Source organism: Pipistrellus kuhlii, unplaced genomic scaffold (genome assembly GCF_014108245.1).
Source record: "Pipistrellus kuhlii isolate mPipKuh1 unplaced genomic scaffold, mPipKuh1.p scaffold_m20_p_15, whole genome shotgun sequence".
NCBI classification, from domain to species: domain Eukaryota; kingdom Metazoa; phylum Chordata; class Mammalia; order Chiroptera; family Vespertilionidae; genus Pipistrellus; species Pipistrellus kuhlii.
The window spans coordinates 25,093,939-25,114,284 of NW_023425460.1; the positions used below are offsets into that span (position 1 = coordinate 25,093,939).

Sequence of the window (20,346 nt, forward strand, 5' to 3'; positions counted from 1 at the left end):
CAATAACATATATATAATAAAGGAGGCTGAGCCCATCTGCCCTTTGGTGTGTATGCTGTATGCATTAAAAAACAAGGCAATCGCCGAAACCGGTTTGGCTCAGTGGTAGAGCGTCGGTCTGCGGACTGAAAGGTCCCGGGTTCGATTCTGGTCAAGGGTATGTACCTTGGTTGCAGGCACATCTCCAGTAGGGGGGCTGCAAGAGGCAGCTGGTTGATGTTTCTCTCTCATCGACATTTCTAGCTCTCTATCTCTCTCCCTTCCTCTCTGTAAAAAATCAATAAAATATATTTTTAAAAAAACAAGGCACTCGACCCAACTGTGGTGACACGGCTGCTTTCTTGTCCATTACATTCCAAAATTCCCTGTGAGGTATGCCGACTAATCCAGTTTTCGGCTGGAGCATGTATTTGAGGGTAACAGACATTCTTTATAAACCCAGTTTGGCTTACTGGTTGCAGTGACCTATTATTTCAAGCAATTCATCCCAAGCTAGGCTCCAAGGTGGTTCCAAAAGACCATGTATGACCCTTCTTCCCTCAACCTGATCAGTTTCCAACAGGACAAGGACTGTGTTCTATTACCTTTATGGAAATCACCCTCATAATGTACCCAGTAAACCTTTTTTGACCGACAGAGGGTAATAGCTTTCTTTTGAAAATGTATTCACTGTAAATTACATTTTTTATAAACTAGTCTTCAAGGAAGAGACCTGGGTTTAAGTATAAAAAGGTTTCCCAGTGAAACCACGTTTACCTGGTCCCTGTAACTCTTTTATAGTTGTCCTTGGAGTACACCGCTAGGATGCTGACCCCCGAGCCCATGTTCACCAGCAGCATAGGGTACGGGTTATCAAGGCAGTACGGCTTTTTTTGACACAATTCGGGATTGGTGGGATTTTCAAAATAGTAACATTCTGGCTTGCCATTGAAGCCCACGGAGTCTACGTAGAGCAGGCCCTGGATCAGACAATCCAGTTCGTCCAGCTTATGGAGCTGCAGGTCCGCGATCTAAAAGAGAACAAAACCTGTGGTAAAGGCTGCCATGGCCTGAGGGGAGGCACCAGAGACATTTAGTGGGGCTTAACATGTGCCACTGAAACACCAAGTTGTAAATCTTGACAATCCGTAGCCTTGGCCAGACTTCAGACTTCCTCTCTGCCCACAATGTGAGCTGAGGGAAGATAGCTAGAAAAGCATCTTGCTGCTGTGTAGTGTAGGTTGAAGGGTGGCCTCGAAAGATAATGTCCGCGTCCTAACTCTCAGAACCTGTGAATGTTCCCTGGTATGGAAAAGGGGCCTTTTTGCAGATGTTATTAAGTCAAGCATGTTGCCTCCTGGATTATCTACTGGGACACTCAGGAAAGAGACACGTTTCCTGAGACCCTCAGGAAAGATCTGATAGACACTGAGAAGGCCTTGCCAAGATGAAGGCAGAGATTTGAGAGCCGCACCACATGCCACGGAAGGCCAGTAGCCACCAGGAGCTGAAAGAGGCAAGGAAGGGCATCTGTCCAAGAGCCTCTGCAGGAACTGTGGTCCTGTCAATAAACCCTTTGATTCATTCTAGCCACCAGAACTACAACTGAATTGATTCCTGTTGTCTGAAGACATTAAGTTGGTGGTGACTTGTTACCGCAGCCATAGAAAACAAGTAGAGCGTACCACTGAGATAGGGGCTCTCCCACAAGGTGAAGAGGGTGAGAATGTTCTGAAAGCAGCAAGAATCCTACACTTCGTTGGCAGGACTTGAGGTCCCAAGGGTAGCACGCTGAGCCTGGAAATGGGGGGCAATCTCCTGAGCCCACAAAGTCCAATTCCCATCTTCCCAGGCCTGGCTTTGCAGTTAGGCAGACCTGGCTTTGAATTCTGGCTGTAATACTTAACTTCCGAAGCCACATTTTCTCATCTGTAAAATGAGGATAGTAACACCCAATGCACAAGAGTTGTTGTGAAGATTATATGATAATAATATATGAAAAATGCTTGCACAGGGCTTGACATGTACAAGGGACTCAACAAATGTTGGCTCTTGTAATAATAGCTGGTGCAGCCTCAGTGTCCTTTCATGCTCCTATGGGATAAACACTCCTATTCTCCTAGGAACAGAGGGGAGAGGGGAATGAGTTGGCCAGGAGCAAGTGGCCACTTGCTTTCTCAAAAGTTTAACTCATGATCTTTGAGAATGGTATTATTACTGGTCCTGAGGTCTGTGTTGATGATAATTTTCCATTACCAAAAAGAAAAGAAAAAAAAAATTAGCAATCACCAACCTGAAACTGAATCAATTAATAAAGATAATTTATACAGTCTTAACTTAAATGTTATATATATATATATATATATATATATATATATATATATATTTATATTTATGAAAATAATAACTGGTATTTATTATTTACTACATGCCAAGCACCTGTACTAGATCAATTAATTCTCACAAAACCCTATTACTAGATACTATTATCCTTATTCTATGGTTAAGGCTCATAGAGCTTGCCCTACGTGATACAAGTTGCAAATATCTCCCACAGATTTGCAGTATTCTCTCATCATCATTCCTAATGGGTACTGCTTCTGGGTTCTGGAAACAATCTATAAAAGTACTAAAACTATTTTGCCAAAAAGGGGATCATCTTCATTACAAAAGTTAACAACTAGAAGAAAACATTTGACTTTGTGTCACTCATCTGAACTTCCCAATCAACAAAATCCACTAAAGCTATCGCTGCAGAACAGAATTAGAACAGGTTACTGACAAGATGATCCACCCAAACAATTATCCTAAGTGATATCCGGCAGTAAATTAAATCTATCTCATAAATGGTTCCAAACATTTTGTTTTTTCCCAAGTGAAACTTTTGAGTGAGATGTACATAATTATATACATTTTAAGGGAGTAATGCTCGAAGTATAAACCCATCTGGAGCCCTAGCTGGTTTGGCTCAGTGGATACAGCACTGGACTGCAGACTGGAAGGTTCTGGGTTCGATTCTGGTCAAGGGCACATGCCCAGGTTGTGGACTCGGTCACCGGTAAGGGGCATGCAAGAGGCAGCTGATCAATGATTCTCTCTCATCGTTGATGTTTCTCTCTCTCCCTCTCCCTTCATCTCTGAAATAAAAATATATATATTCTTAAATCCATCTGGAGACCTAAGACTACAGTGAGACATAGCAGTGCAAATGCTACTCTCTCAGTCCTGGATTCCTTAGCCTCCTCTATCACGCTCAGAGCATCAGTCACATTCTGGTTTGTTTTCTGGTACAGTGGATGCCCCTGAGCACCATGATCAAAGGCCTGTCCATAATGAACACTCAGTAAACATTTGTTAAATTGAAAAAGGAAAGTTATCACTTCCTGGATCACCCAAACAGAAAAGTAGAAATTACATCGGGATCATAGGTTAAGCTGCTTAAAAATTAATCAGAGCTCTGTCAACAATATTGATAGCCATGTCCAGAGACAATGTCACAAACATGGACCGAGACACAGTCTGTCCAGCTGGACCTCCTGAAACTATGCCAGGGAAAAAGAAAAATCTGTGAGGGAGACAACCAAGATGGCAGCATGGGAAAACATCTGTACTTGCTGCCTCTCACAACTGCATCAAAACTCCAATTAAAACACAAAACAAATATCATCCAGAACCATGGGGAAGCTGGTTGAGCGGAAGTTCTACAACTAGAAGAAAAGAAAAAAGCTCATTGAGACTGGGCAGAGGTGCAGAAGTGCAGAGGTGCAGAGGCACTCGCAAAACAGGCTGGCAACTGAGGGTGCTGTTGTTTTTTTTCAATTGGGAGGGAGATACAAGCTCCCGATTGCTCTAATCTCCAGTTCCAGGTGAGACTCTGGGGACCAGACTCATACAGGGAGAAACTGGACTGTCTGGCATCAGGCCAGAATGAGAAGGCGGCTTTCTCTCAGTAATGCTTGCAGCGGTCATTGTTCCTGCAAGGACCGCAGAACACAGAGTCTCGGGCACCTATCCAGAACAAGACTGACTGGCAGCCATTGCTGTTTGCTCCACCGGGGTGATTCACTAAGACTTTGCCCCACCCAAGCTGTTCTCAGTGGCTTTTGCATATGAATGGCCTGTCCTTTTGCAACCTAAGGCCTGACAAACTGCAGCTGGGTCAGAGCTCCTGGGCTTCCAAGGGAAAACCTAGTGCCCTGCAGTGGCAGCCTGCATTGCTTCACAGCTGGGCCTCATCTGGGCACTTCCAAATCCCAAACAAAGAGGAGGAATCTGCAGATCTCTCTGTAGCTCCTGCTGGATGGCTTCAGGCGGTAGCTGACTTTGAACCTCCTTGGAGATCCAAGAGCCGGTGTCCCAAGTGGTCAGTGTGAGTCCATACCCTGTATCCATAGAGACACACTCAAGGGGCAGACTCAGTGAGCACCAAAGTCCCACTGAAGCAAGTCCTGCCCCATAAGGGGGTCTCTAGCACAGCAGTTCTCCCATTGTAGACACAGCTGGCCCTCACAGCCAATTGGCCTAGAGATCAATTCTTCCCAATGATACCAACAGCAGTTAAGGCTTAACTACAACAAGACTGCATACAGCCCACAAGGGGTGCACCAAGGGTGTCCACCTCAGGTAACAGGGAAGGCTGAGCCACTTGGCCCTATAGGACACTTAGCACACAAGGCCACTCTATCAACACAGGGAAGCAGCCAAAATGTGGAGACAAAGAAATATGTCACAAGTGAAAGAAATGAGAAGCAAACTACTGGATATAGAGTTCAAAACCATGTTATAAGGTTACTCAAGAACCTGCTAGAAACCTGAGAAATTTAGTGAGACATCAAGAATACCAAAAAGGACTAATCAGAAAGTAAGCATACAATGACTGAAATAAAGAATAATATAGAATAATACTAGAGCAATTTTACCTATATATTTCCAAAAATTCTAGTTTAGCACTTCTTAGTTGGGATTCAGGAATCTGTATTTTAACAACTCCACCAGGTGATTCCCATCATGAGAGAAGTTTGGGAAACACGGATATAGAAAGATCCAACAGCAGACTAGAGAATCCTAAGAATAAAGTCAAAGATTTGAAATACGAAGAAGCAAAAAACACCCAACCAGAAAAGCAAAAAGAACCCAAAAATATGAAGATAGTGTAAGGAGCCTCTGGGACAACCTCAAGTGTACCAATATCCGAATTATGGGGGTGCCAGAAGAAGACAGAGATCAAGATACTGAAGACCTATTTGAAGAAATAATGACAGAAAACTTCCCCACCTGGTGAAAGAAATAGACTTGCAAGTCCAGGAAGCGCAGAGACACCAAACAAGAGGTCAATGAGGGAAAAGAACACTTATGTAATACTTTAAAGTTTAAACAATCAAGATTTAAAAACTAAATAAATAAACAAACAATAAGTTTGCTGTAAAACAGAATGCCATGTTATGCCAGCCATGTTATGTCATGCATCTGGTGCTTACCACATCTTATGATTGTATCATATTTTTCTGTGCTTGGTTTAGTCTCATGTTGTTTTGTACAATAACATGCATACGGGCTTGTAGCCTAGGAGCCAGAGGTTATTAGACCGTATAGTGGTAGGCTATATCCTGTAGATTTGTGTAAGTGTACTCTATGATGTTTGCACAACAATAAAGTTTCTCAGAACATTTCCCATCGTTAAGTGGCACATGGCTGGCACATAACCCTGCTCCCTGCTCTGGTCTACTTCTCAGGCTCCAACAGCTTGCCTGCAGGAGCAGAGGCTTCACCTTGGTTGTAATAAGATATGACCTTTCCCAGTTCAGAATCTTGAGAAACACACTTGCTCATGGCCAACATCCATTGAGTAACTTCCTCCTAGGACACACATTACCCCAGAGGAGGGATGAAGGCATTGATGGACATTGCGTAAATGCTCCACGTCACCTTGTTTCATTTCGGGCTCTCCAGGGAAGAAGGACCAACAGTGAGCAAACTGATGAGCTGCCAGCAATAGGGTTGGGTCAGCGCTCCTTTCGCCTGAATCAGAATTTTGATGATGCCCCACCTCTTATCAAGGGGGCATTTCTAGAAACTCTTAATTCTACTGCTGGGTAGAGAAAGGGGACACAAAAGAAAAAAGCCAAAACCTGAAGATAATCAGTCTCAGGCTACTGTGGTAGGACTCCACTGCCAGTTCTTACAGACACTATTTAGAACAATCAATGAGATAAACGACGTTCCAATGCAGTTTTCATTATGGCTTAATACCAGGAGTAACGCATTGCCTCATTAATTTATTCATTAATGATGGACTTTATGACAAGACAGGATTACATTAGTTCCACGACACTGCTTGCCTCAGCAGCACATGTACATCACTTCCATGACAAAATGCCAGTGATCGGTACTCTAAGCTTACCTCACTATATTTTACATCTTACCCTCACTGTATTTTCAACTTTCTGGCAGGACTAATCCCAAAATCTCCCAACCCTTCCTTCTCCTATGTTCCATCACTTCTGCTAATCTCGTTTCCTTTATTTTCTCCACTTATTCTTTTATTTTCTTCTCACTTTATTCCCTGTGAGTTGAGGCTGGACAGAACAAAGATTACCTTGACTGTAAAGATGGGAAAATGGGAACATGTAGGTGTTAAGGAATTGCTAAATAAAGACAACGTTTGGACTCCATGTCATTCATTCATATTTTCCACAGAGCTAAATTTGTCAAGTCTAAATGAGCAACAGAGTTGGAATGTACCTCCAGTCAGGATACGGCACTATTCTTATCATGTACTACCTCCTACATCATGCTCTTTAATAAAAAAAAAAAACTCACCTATCAAAGATTTTTTGTTTGTTTGTGAGCAAAACTTTTGAATGGCATTCCAAAAACAAAAAGACAGTGCAAATGGGTAGACAGAAAGAAATAATAACTTTTAGTTAGATTTTAAGAAAACCTTTCCTGTGGGCCTCAGTCTACATACCTATAAAACTGATTATACTTTTCAAGAAATTGGGTTTTCAAGAAGTCTGAGGAAAACTCTAAAGGGAGTTTTATATCATTTTGTCTTTAGCATACTGTGCAGCACTACTTATAACAAAAGTTGAGAATGGCAACAAATTTTGTTGAGCACTAATGAAGTGTCAGGTACCTATTGATATTACCGCATCTAATCCTCCACGTAACAGGCCTATGAGGTAGTAACTATTCAGTAGATGAGGAAACAGAGGCACAGAGGTGATGTGAACTTGTTCAAAATCCCAAGGCTAGTTAGTAGTAGCCTAGTCCTAGTTCGTAATGAGATGCCATCGTTACGAACCTATCAGAGGTTTTCTTTCTTTCTCTAAGAGGTGGTTCGAATGTTTTAACAAGGACAAACCCCACTCACCATTCTGAAGTCCTCTTCAAACTTGAAAGCCCCGCCTCCCGTGGCACAGAGAGTGGTATGAAGGCTGGAGAAGTTCTTCTCGCTGCCCATCTGGATGAACATGTGCATGGCACAGCTGGGGAAGCGGATGAAGTGCAGGTTCCCTTTGCGTCCACACATGGTCAAGTTTTTTAATTCCAGGTGGACGTCTCGGATCCCGGTTTTCCCATAAGCAACGTTGGATGTCAAATACTTCCTGATGCTCTTCAGGTTCTCCACTTCCTCTTGCTCCTCTTCAGCTGTAATATCCTTCGGCTCAAAGTAGACCAATTTAACCAGAGTTCCACCGATATCCATGCCAAACCAGGGGAATGCTAGGACAGAAAGACAGTGCCACTGAATTCTATGCATGCAAATAAATAATTGATTTTTTTAAATCTTCAGTAATGGAATGCTGTGGTGCCACATCTGTATGTGCATTTAATATTCAGCTTTCTTGATTTCAAATATATGGACCAAGAGAAAAGACAGGCAAGGAGAAATTCACGATTTAAATGGTGCCCAGGGGAGAGATCAACCAAAGGACTTGTGTGCATGCATATAAGCCTAACCAGTGGCCATAGACATCTGGGGGGTGAGGGCTTATGTGGGGAGGGGTTTGGGATGAGAATGGGGGGATGATAACAATTATGTGAAACCATAATCAATAAAAAAAAAAAAAAATGGTGTCCAGGATTCTGCCCATACTCCACTCAGTTAGTCTGCATTGGGATTTGACTCTGAGTTGAGAAACAGGATCTGCACTTCCCTAAACCCATCTCAATACTCATATGCTGCTCAGGGCTTGAGAATCTCACCAAAATGGTGCAGTTCCAAGACTTAAAAAATATGTATTTTGCATATATCATGGCTCCCAAATGCTACCTATTTTATCAAACTTTTAGCCAAAGAAAAATGGCCTCTTCTGATGCCAGAGGAAAAACCAGCTGTGCTAGGTGTGCCAATAGATGGTATACTGATTTCAAATCCTCTGATAATGTTTACAGCATTTGCTTTTTGCCTTCATGAACTGACTTTATGAGGCATGACTCCACTGCTTTCAATAAACAGGAAGCAGAAGGGGAGAAAACGTGAAATATCAAAGATGATGGGCAAATACGATGACCCCTATGGTGCGGGATTCTAAGGATAACAGCTCCTTCTACATCTCATTTCTTTCTTCCTTTCTGTTAGAGAAAACAAAAGATTCAAAAAGTATAATGTATGTATTTATTCTACCTGGTCTGGAAAGAAAAAGAGGTGAGTGTGTGTGGGGGACCGGGCGGGGGGAAGATGGAAGAGGAGCAGAGACGGAAGGAAGACCCCTATGCCTGTGGTTATATGAGACCACAGAAATGTTGTTACTGTTTTTAGGGGGTAACAGGAGGAGCAGGTTGTTTGGGTGGAGGCCAGAGATCAGGAAGGGGTTGGAGAAAACTCTACACTTAGAACTGTCAGCACCTACAGAAGTAAAAAAAAATAAAAAAAAAATTCAGTATTAATGATAATTAGGAGCCATCTCAGGACAGAATGGACAGAACAGCCGTGGAAAACCCAGAAAATAATCTGGTTCTGCACCAGGAACCCATCGCCACCTCCTCCGGGAGGAGGCCTTTTGTTTGGATGGGATCAGGCAACTGCACGGTCTCACTTTTCAAAACGCCACAGGGCCACCTAAACATTATGTTACTTCAAGTCCTGGTTTCGTCTTCCTGCTTCACCTCCAGCTCATTTTGCAGCCATTTCAAAGCTTGTGTGGGCAACTCACTAAAACAGTAGGAGAAAGTGTGTCAAGTTTTGAAAATTCAGGCAACTAGTTTTGGTTAAGGCAAAGGGAACAGAATTGGAATACTGTGTTCATTTACCTTTATGAAAAATTGGACGCTTTAATGCTTTTATAATACACTGTGATATTTTAAATGTAGTTTTATTTACCTTCCCAACATCAAGGTCTCCCTAAATTGCCACTTCCCCTACACAAGCTGCAGAAGAGATAGAAAAGAAGGGGAAGGAAGAGCTTCCCAGCACAGCTACCATATAATGATTCGCTAGCTTGTTAATCCAGGATACCCAGATGTTTCGAAAAATTCAGCTAAACCACTGATAAGAGTTTGTTTCATGCCTGCCAGAAATGATGGTGGTTGTAGATACAAAATGTTTGCCTTCATTCTTGGCTCCTCCGTCTTACACCAGCTGTCATTTTTCAAAAACTTCTAGAATATTCATCGAGAATGTTCAGCAGGAGATAAGGTTCAAACTGCCCAAAAAGACTTACGTAGGCAACAAGTGAACTGATCTACTCATTCAAATGGTTTCTACCATAGCGAGGTGTGTCCAAAGTAGAAGCTGGATGCTCATAAAACCAGGCGCTATATAGATAAGTAGTTAAATCAACTACTAGATGCATAGGTCTCAACATGAATACAAAAACAATGCTGAAGGAAACCTGCTTTAAAAGCGAGAACTGGAGAATAATAGGTCATTGCTTCCGGCCAGGAATGAGACCCTCTAGAACAGTGGTTTTCAACCTTTTTATTTATTATTTATTTATTAATATATTTTATTGATTTTTTTTTACAGAGAGGAAGAGAGAGGGATAGAGAGTAGAAACAGCGATGAGAGATTAGCTGCCTCCTGCACACCCACTACTGGGGATGTGCCCGCAACCAAGATACATGCCCTTGACAGGAATCGAACCTGAGACCTTTCAATCCACAGGCCGACACTCTATCCACTGAGCCAAACCGGTTTCGGCGGTTTTCAACCTTTTTAATGCCGTGACCCTTTAATACAGTTCCTCATGTTGTGGTGACCACAACTATAAAATTATTTTCGTTACAGCCGGGACCGGTTTGGCTCAGTGGATAGAGCGTTGGCCTGCGGAATGAAAGGTCCCGGGTTCGATTCCGGTCAAGGGCATGTACCTTGGTTGCGGGCACATCTCCAGTGGGGGGTGTGCAAGAGGCAGCTGGTCGATATGTCTCTCTCATTGAGGTTTCTAACTCTCTGTCCCTCTCAATTCCTCTCTGTGTAAAATCAATAAAATATATATTTAAAAAAATTATTTTCGTTGCTACTTCATACCTGTAATTTTGTTACTGTTATGAATCGTAATGTAAATATCTGTATGTTCCGATGGTCTTAGGCTCTACAGCAGCGGCTCTCAACCTTTGGGTCACCTAAGACCAATGGCTAGATATTTGGCCCGCTCTCCTGCCTGCAAGTGAGGTATGGCCATCCTTTCCCCAAAGGAAACAACTCTGAAGTCTTCCCCATCACAGTGTTTGCATGATGCACAGCAGGCTCTAACTTAGGGGGTGATACAAAGTCATTTGTATGACCATGGGGTCAGGCTGTAACTCCTGGCCATTTTATAACGGAGCGATAGTGAGCCAGAATAGAGCCCCCAGGCACCCCTCCATGGACAAGCCTTTGAGAACGAGACAGACCTTTGCTGTTTTAAGCCACGGACATTTGGAGGTTATTCATCACTGCAGAGTGATCCAGACTAATACATCTTCCATCAGAATCTCTGGCTGTTTTTCTTTTCCCTGAAACCCTCCCTCCGCTCCTGCAGACCAGACCCGGGGACTGCCAGGGTCGCTCAACTGCTAATGTGGTAGCTGAGCGCCAACCAAAAGGTATGCAGGTCCTGCCGCATTTTTTCTGTCTAAAAATGTCTCTCGACAACAATCCAAGACTGGCCATCTGGTAGTCATTAAAACCTTGAAATGAATCTGTATTCTAAATATTGTGGAGAAAATAATAAAAAGGGTTTATTAGTAGTTGACGGCTTTAAAACAAAGCCTGTTTCTTAAAAGACCTTTTCAGAACACTGGAATAGTCTCTGTGGGACACTTACGTTTCCTGCAGTAAATTTCAAAGGTTACAGAGTGAACTCCAAATAGCAAAAAATAAGGAAAAAGAAAAACAAAACAAAACACACACAGAGAGAGAAAAGGTTTCCTACCAAAGAAACAATTTTAAAGAGCGAAGGGAGCCTGACCTTAGAAAATCTGCCTCCCAGCCGAAACTGGTTTGGCTCAATGGATGGAGCATCGGCTTGGGGACTGAATGGTCCCGGGTTCGATTCCGGTCAAGGGCACGAACCTTGGTTGCAGGCATATCCCCAGTAGGGGGTGTGCAAGAGGCAGCTGATCGATGACTCTCATTGATGTTTCTAAGTCTCTATCTCTCTCCCTTCCTCTCTGTACAAAATCAATAAAATATATATTTAAAAAAAAAAAAAAAGAAAGAAAATCTGCCTCCCCTTGAACAACCAGCCACCACGCTGTAAGAGGTGCTCCTGGTGAGGTGAAGGCCCCTAACACCAATATTTCCTCCGGGATATAACTTAGGCACCGAGTGCTCAAGAATTACTCCTTTGGGCACAGGTGTGACTCAGCAGCCAGTTGTCACAGTTTCACAGATCTCTCCAGCATCCACCAAGATGTCGTTTATTTCTGCCATCACAATTCCTTCTGAGTAGGGAGTAGCAGGACTGAATTGCTTTTCCCACCATTTGTAAACAGATTTGTCAAGCAAACTATTATAATAGGTGGGGAAGGTGTTTGAGGATTGTGTAACCAACAGAAAAAAGAAGACCTTTAAAGCATCTCGGAGATATTTTTGCACTACATAACTGCTAACGTCGGAGTCACCTAAGGACTGCTATCGTATACAAGTTAAAACAAGCAAAAAAGCCAAAACCGGTTTGGCTCAGTAGATAGAGCCTCGGCCTGCGGACTGAAAGGTCCCAGGTTCGATTCCGGTCAAGGGCATGTACCTTGGTTGTGGGCACATCCCCAGTGGGGGTTGTGCAAGAGGCAGCTGATCGATGATTCTCTCTCATCGATGTTTCTAACTCTCTATCCCTCTCTCTTCCTCTCTGTAAAAAAAAAAAAAAAAAAATCAATAAAATAAATAAATAACAAGCAAAAAAAACCCAACTTTGTTAACTTAGATTCTGGTGTGTAAAATGGTTATGTTTCTTTAAAAATTTGTTGTTCTCCTTTCCTTCACTACGCCTAACTTTGGTTGATGGTATAGTATCATTCTTTGCTAATATATTCATATTTAACTTTAAGAACTGGAATGTCCTATTTGCAGATTAAGAAAAGGCTTAGGAAGATCAAGGGCTTGCCTAAGATCTGTCTCACTAGGTATCAACAGAGTCCATTTTCAGTTTTATGAGCCAATACTTCCCATTTTGCAAGGCTAGTCAGAGTTGAGTTGTTTGTTGATTGTCATTGAGAACATCCCCTGACCTCTAAGGGATCCCATGAGACTTGCAACCAGGGGAGCAACGGGCAGCGGCAGGTCGCCCCATGCTAACCCCCTGAACCTGTCTCCATGGCCCCCTTTTCTCTGGCTTCCCAGTGAGCCAAGGCAGCCCAGCCGAGGCTCTCCTGGTGCTTCCTCTATGCTAAGCCCTTTCGTGTTTCATTGTCCTAAGTATATTTTTAAATATTTTTTATTTCTTTTTTAAATATATTTTATTGATTTTTAACAGAGAGAAAGGGAGAGAGATAGAGAGCTAGAAACGTCGATGAGAGAGAAACATCGACCAGCTGCCTCTTGCACACCCCCTACCGGGGATGTGCCCACAACCAAGGTATGTGCCCTTGACTGGAATCGAACCTGGGACCTTTCAGTCTGCAGACCGATGCTCTATCCACTGAGCCAAACCAGCTTCGGCCCTAAGTGTATTTTTAATGCAGTTAAGAAATTCGTGTTTGCTTTTTCACACTTTCTTTCTTGATTGAAATCTTTCCCTCAAGAAGACAAATACCGAAGCCTCCTTATTTCACTGGTAACACAAGGACCTTGAAAAAAGTGGTAGTTGTAAAATTTAATAAAAGGGTTTCTAATATAATACCGTAAGGAAAACTATACTTATTGCACACAGATCAATCTGCTACACATTAGATGCTCAGTGCAGAGAAACTTGAGTCTTGGTTTCTTTCAAATTAATGCATACCAGATTTCTTTAGTTTGAGTTTTAGTCACATGGCAATACCAGTGTTGGTCAGGGTACAAGGATATAAGCACTTAACTGATGGCAATGTAAACTCATGTAGTCTTCTCATGGGCACATGCCCAGATTGTGGGCTCGATCCCCAGTAGGGGGCATGCAAGAGGCAGCCAATCAATGATTCTCACCATTGTTATTTCTATCTCTCTATCCTTCTCTCTTCCTCTTTGAAATCAATAAAAAAAATTTTTAACATCATTAAAGGTTTAGTAATGAGAAAACTAATTTATTGTCCCAAAATAAAGGGCAGGTTAAATAAATGATTATCCACTTTGCAGGATGACACTTAATGAATGGAACACCTCATATGACCACAATTTTGTATAAAAATTAAAAAGAAAATACAGGAAACTTTAGGCCAAAATGTTAATAGCCATTATCTCTGTATCAAGAATTAGGGTGACTTTTTTTCCTCTTCTGGCTTTTCTGATGATGCTTTCCAAATTTTTACAACCAATACATTTAATCTTCATAATCACTTATTTTAGAATTCTTAATAAAAAATGTAGCATTCCCTTCTCACCATGTCCTTCCCTTCCCAGTCAAGATCCTACCCACATCAAGCCTGCTGTCCCTTAGACACAAGCATCAGGAATGACGAGGTAGGGCAGGGCAGGGCGAGAGGTCTGGACTTAATCCCCAATAGCTGGGAAAAAGGTGGAATTAGAAGATCATATGATGTTGGAATAGGGGGGGTTATCTTGCTGTTTTGGGGCTGTTGGTCCCATTGTAGGGATAGATAATCATGAAAAACAAAGAATCCAAGAAAAAAGTGCCAGAGAAGGAATTCAAAGTAAGGTTTTATACTCAAGTGCCCACCTTGATCCTAAAAGAAAACCAACCAATGGCAACAGCAGTAATTGAAAACCCAAATACAACTCACTGAATTCAGTCAGAATGAACAAGCTGAGATCAACTATATAAAACATCGTACAGACCATAAGAAGGCTTCCAATCAACAGAAAAGTTGTGTTGTTTTTTTTGTTTGTTTGTTTGTTTGTTTGTTTGTTTTAAAAGGGGGGGGGCTGGCCAGTGTGCACTGAAAGGTTTCAGGTTTGATGGTTTGATTCCTGGTTGCATGCTCAAGCCCTGGTAGGAGACATCCAGGAGGCTCAATGTTTCACTCTCACATCAATGTTTTCCTCTCTCTTTTCTTCCTCTCTCTCTCTCTAAAAATCAATTTTAAAATCTTAAAAAATAGACGGAAGGAAGGAAGGAGGAAAGGAAGGAAGGAAGGAAAGTCTACCTCCAAGAGCAGAGTAGTTTAGCCAGTTAGGCAGCTGACATGACCAGGTCTCAGGTAGGAATTCAGGGTAGGAGAGGCCTGCTTTATCTACATACTAATATCTACATACTAGTATACTATGTCAGGGGGAAACCCTTACGTTAAATGTGGCATTTCAAAGTACACTTAAAGGGACAAGGATATGTTTTCAGGAAAGGATCACTGCAGGAAAGACCACATGCCCTTCTCTCCCTGACACAGCCTTCTCTGATCACCTTTTTCCTCTCACCCAGTCAGGTATTCCAGAAGAAAAAAGAATAGTGAGGGCTGCTTTCAGGACTTCTGAGGCAAGAAATATTATCACATCAGTCCCCAGGTCTGAAGTCTGGATTTCCTCACCTTCACCAGGCAGTCCCGAACGACCTGTGAGCACAATGGGCTCAGTGCCTAGGACCTGTGGTATTTTTTAACAAGCACAAACATAGTTTAATTTCTCTCAGAATCAGAAAGAAAGAAAAAAACCCACATTCAGGTAAAAAAAAAGTTGTACTATACCATATCAATGCATTCATCTTTATATCAACATAATAGTAAAATATTTTTATTTAATTTTTATGGAAGGAGTCCCTGAAGGCAAAAGTGCCCGGGCTCCATGAAAGCTGGCCCGTTCCAGTTTGCTCCAGGTTAGAACAAACAGGATACAGTACCAGACTTTACTTTGCATTTGCAATTTGAAGTGGATCTTTATGGTTTGTTCCCAGTTGTATTTCCTTAACACAACTTTACTTTTAATGTTGTTAAAATACAAGTTCCCAGCCACGCCTGCATATTCTGACACAGCCCACCTATGAAAATGTTTTCAATGAGGGGCCTCTGTAACTCTCACTGGTCAAGTTCAAAACCACAGTTCCGGTGGAATCAAAATGAATATTTTAAGCAGCTGGACCACAGATTAAAAGTAAAAAATCGGAGTTTGAATGAGCTTGTCCTTGCTAGTGACTTGAAGGGACTCGGGCTGGCAGCAGAGGGCCAGGCACAGCAATGGCCCAGTAGATATTACTATTCCCGTGAGGGCCTTGAGCACATCTAATGGCTTGTTAATAAAATTACTTACAGACAATTTATTACATGAGTATGGCAGGTGATTTTCCAATTTTACATACAGCTTTTGAATGGGTGATACAGTTATTATCCATCCATGACTACTCTTGGCTGTGGTTTTAGATATGTTCCTCATATTAATTAAATTCTGTCACTGTGCTCCTCTCTCCCAGTGGCTCCTGTTTTAAAGGTAACCGGGCATTCCTCCATAAAGAAGTCAGCTCCCTCACTTCTATGTAGACTCTAAGGAACAGAATAAGCTGACAAAGTAGAAACAGAGGCATGAATACATGGAACAGACTGATAGCTGTCAGAAGGGAGGGAGGGGTTTTTCACACAGGGGACTGTGTGAAAGAAGGTAAAGGGATTAGGAGATTATATAGATATATATTATATAGATATGGATATATATATATATATATATCCATCCATTACACAGACACAGACAACAGTGTGGTGATAGCCAGAGGGAAAAGGGGGCTGGGGGTAGGTGGAGGTGGGCGAGGATGGGGAAAACGGAGACAGAAAGAGACTTTGCTTGGGTTGATGGGCACACAATGGGGTGTGCAGATGATGTTTCATTGTGTTGTACATTTGAAACATGTACCCCAACAAATTAAAAAAAAAAAAGAGTAAGAAAAGTTAGCTCTGGGAATAGTACTCATGTATTTAGGTCAGGCAGGCAGACAGTCTTTGATTTACAAACCATGAGGTTGGTCAAAGTTATGTTACTTTCTCTGTTTTTTTAAGGTTAAGATTTGAGAAAGAAAAAAAAATAAAAATGAAAAGCTCTTGCAGGGCACCATTCTGGTGGCACCAGTAAATGCATTCTTAGCTCGCATCTGGACCAAGAGGAAGCAGGGCAAGATGGAGCTGAAGCTGAGAGGACCCAAAATGTCAAATCCCTGGGGTTAAAAATGCTTTTCCTTGATTGTCTTCCTCAAGTCCATGAGCAGCTCAGTGAAATACACTTCCCCAATCTCCTGGGGCCTCCCGCTGCCACCCTCATGAGGGAAATCAGAATAGAAAAGAGGGTGTCACTCTAGTGACCAGCGAGCTCATCTTCTCCCCACTGTCCCTACAGTCAGCTCTGTGTTTCTGCTCCAGGACTTACGGAGGGGAAGTGGAAGGCAGATGAAATGTGTTTCCAATGCCAAAGTAGTGTTCTCAGCTTGAGGAGACGGGAAGAAAACAATTGCAGTCACCATCCCTATTTCCCACCAAGCAGCAGCCTGTCCTACAGAATCTAGAAGCAAGGGAAAGGTGGCCCTGACCTTAATCACACCCCCTTCTTCAGAAGTAGAGACCCTGGACTAAAGAAGATTCCATAGATATCACTCTGCAGACATACGCCAAGAGGCATGCGTGCACCTGTGTGACTGTCTCCAATGAGATTGCTTCCACCCAGAACGGCTGCTCCCACCATCCACTGCCCCTCCCCGTGGCCCAGGATGGTAATCTCATTACTTGCTTAAACAAATCCCAGTTTAAACCACCAAGAGGGTTGGCTCTGTGTCCCGACAAGCCACCAGAGCATGCTTATTGACTTCAGGGAGGCTCCTGACAACTTAACTCCAGAGAGCGGCTAATTATGGCGAGAACAGCACTGCTGGTCGGCACCGCCAGGCAGAACAACAGGTCTGCTGGAAATAGACTTCGTTCCTTTGTTAGCTCGAGCATGAACGTCTGGCAAATCTCTGAAGCTGAGCTGAGTGGGGATGAAGGAAGGATGTGCCAAATGCTCACCTGCAACGCAAACTGAAATAAAGAGGTCACCAGCACCCTGGCCAAGTAATCTGAGAACAACTACGTGCTTCTGCATCCACAGACATACACTCATTGAACAGATCTTTGTTTTGTTCCTAGACAGTGTGAGGCACTGTGGCTCAGAGCTGGGGGGGTTGGCAATGCACCGCCCTCTAGGCTGCAAGGACTTAATGTTAACCAAGGACAGTCTGGAAAGGAGGGAAAACTCTACTCAGTGAAACTCACGTTGTCCTAGGACCAGACGCTACTCAATTAAAGCAATCCTTCAACATTGACCAATGGCAGCTCTCTGCAGGGTTCCCCCATAAGCACAGTAACTGAAACAAAGTAAAACCTGACGCTTCCTAGCCATTCAAGGATCTCATCGTTTAACTGGAGATGACATTCAAACCTAAAGAACGTTTTAAATCACAGGATGCCGGTGTTGGAGAGACGTAAGAGCCTTTAGGGGAACACACACCTGAACCACAATAAGATACCACTTCAAACCCACTAGGATCGCTAAAATTTTAAAAAAGAAAATAAAAGAACAAGTGTTGGGTTAGAATGTGGAGAAAGTGGAACCCTCATACACCACTTGTGGGAATATAAAATAGTGTGGTCACTTTAAAAAACAGTCAGGCAATTCTGCAAGAAGTTAAACATAAGTTAGTTTATTATCTGTAAGTCCACTCTTAGGTATATACCCAGGAGCACTAAAAACGCCTGTCCACACAAAACCTGGTGTGCGAAAATCCATGGAAGCATTACTCATAATAGCAAAATGTGGAGGTCCACCAACTATTGAGTGAGGAAGTGACATGTGGTATCACCGTACAATGAAATATTACTTGGAAATAGACAGGAACAAATTAGTGATATAGTTTAGGCATGATGGACCTCACTGAGCTAAGTGAAAGGAGCCAACCACAAAAATTGCATTTATATAGAATGTCCACAATAGGCCAATGGAGGGAGACAGGAAGATTAGCGGTTGCCTAGGTTTTGAAGTTGTAGGGGGGAAAGTTTTGGTGACGAAGTGTTCTACAGTTGTAAGGTACAGTATAGGGAAGAGTGTTAATCTTCTATAATAATAAAAGCGTAATATGCTAATTAGACCGGATTAGGCCAGGGCTGCGAGAGAAGCCTGGGGCCCAGGTGCTAGAGGGAAGCTGGTGCCAGCAGCTGGGGGAAGGAAGGCCTACTCTTGCATGATTTTCATGCATCGGGCCTCTAGGAACTATATATATAGTGTCTGATGGTTGCTAGACTTATGTTAGCGGCCACTTTGTAAGGCATATAAACATTGAAACACTATGTTGCACTCTTAAAATTAATATAACACTGTATGTCAATTATAATTAAAAATAAGCCGAAACCGGTTTGGCTCAGTAGATAGAGCGTTGGCCTGCGGACTGAAAGGTCCCAGGTTCGATTCCGGTCAAGGGCATGTACCTTGGTTGCGGGCACATACCCAGTGGGGAGTGTGTAGGAGGCAGCTGGTCAATGCTTCTCTCTCAACAATATTTCTAACTCTCTATTCCTCTCCCTTCCTCTCTGTAAAAAATCAATAAAATATTTTTTAAAAAAATAAGTGAATTAAAAGTGTGCCGATGGTTGCACTCGACATGCTAAAAACACTGAACTGTACACTTTAAATGTTATATCTCCATAAAGCAGATGTTATATACATATGCACAGCTCTGGTCTTCATGTTATAACACTTAAAATATAAATGCCCAATTATAATAGTTGTAGAAGGAAATCTTTCTAAAATGTATGACCCACTTTCCCACATTCTTAAAAAAAACAAACCTGTAGCTCTTACTGATGACTCTGGGTCAGTTAGTGCGCCTGCCATATACTGTTGTGCTCAGAAACCACAGAAACCTCTGCTTCCCAGGCTGCCACGGTTTAAGTATTCTTTTGTCTTTATTATGGCTTTCTATGTCCTGCTATCGGACTAACTGTTCATTCCTTGCCGCTGTCGGTCGGTTTCAGTGCAGTATGTCTGTCCCGAACCCGCAATGAACGCAGAGGAACCAGAACAATCAAGTCTGTTAGAAGTGTGACTTGGGTGAGAGTCACATAGATTCCGAGAGAGCACAGGCAGTACTCCAAGTGTAAAATGCACGAGTATCTCTAACGTTATCGACTTTGCAGCACTGGTTTTGGTTGTTCAGGAGAGTTTACTGTATTTTTCGGACCAGAAGACGCACTTTTTTCCCCCCAGAAGTGGGGGGGGAAAGTCCCTGCGTCTTATGGTCCAAATATAGCCTACACATATACTTTAAAAAAAAAGTTTTTTTACTTGCCTGGCTCTGTGTGGTCTCTGTGTGCTTGCCCGGCTCTAAAATGGTTCTAAATGCTGCTGTTTACTTTACAGGGTTGATTACATGTGTTTATGACTGTGATGTTGGGTTTTAATGCACATAAAATATTTTAGGACACTATTTGTTTCAGAATCTTTTTTTCTTCATTTCCCTTCTCTAAAAACTGGTGCGTCTTATGGTCCGGAGTGTCTTATGGTCCGAAAAATACGGTACTTCTTTCCAGCTTCTCAGTTGGCCTCTGGGTTATTGCTGGCAAGTTGCCAGAGGGAAGGGATGATCACTGTAATTAGTAATGAATTGGTTTTTTACTATAACCACCTTTATCAGAGGCACCACTAGATGTAAAAATCTCATTGAGAATTGAGATTAGCCGAAACTAGTCTGGCTCAGTGGATAGAGCGTCAGCCTCTTGACTAAAAGGTCTCAGGTTCGATTCCGGTCAAGGGCATGTACATTGGTTGTAGGCACATCCACGGGTGGGAAGGGGGGGGCAGGAGGCAGCTGGTAGATGTTTTTCTCTCATTGATCTTTCTAGCTC

General features: G+C 42.6%; 1 protein-coding gene across 6 annotated transcripts in view; it reads right to left on the reverse strand.

Moving 5' to 3' along the window:
• Positions 1-20,346, reverse strand: part of PANK1 (pantothenate kinase 1) — a 49,425-nt gene that overhangs the window by 13,957 nt on the left and 15,122 nt on the right. For 5 of the 6 annotated variants that reach the window (XM_036438526.2, XM_036438525.2, XM_036438523.2 and 2 more), the window contains exons 2-3: positions 7,352-7,704; positions 757-1,010 (exon numbers count right to left, since the gene is read on the reverse strand). In XM_036438526.2, coding sequence (XP_036294419.1) covers positions 757-1,010; positions 7,352-7,704 — 607 coding nt within the window. Of the gene's footprint in view, positions 1-756; positions 1,011-7,351; positions 7,705-20,346 lie in introns of those variants that run through there. The other variant, XM_036438529.2, reaches the window with a different exon arrangement.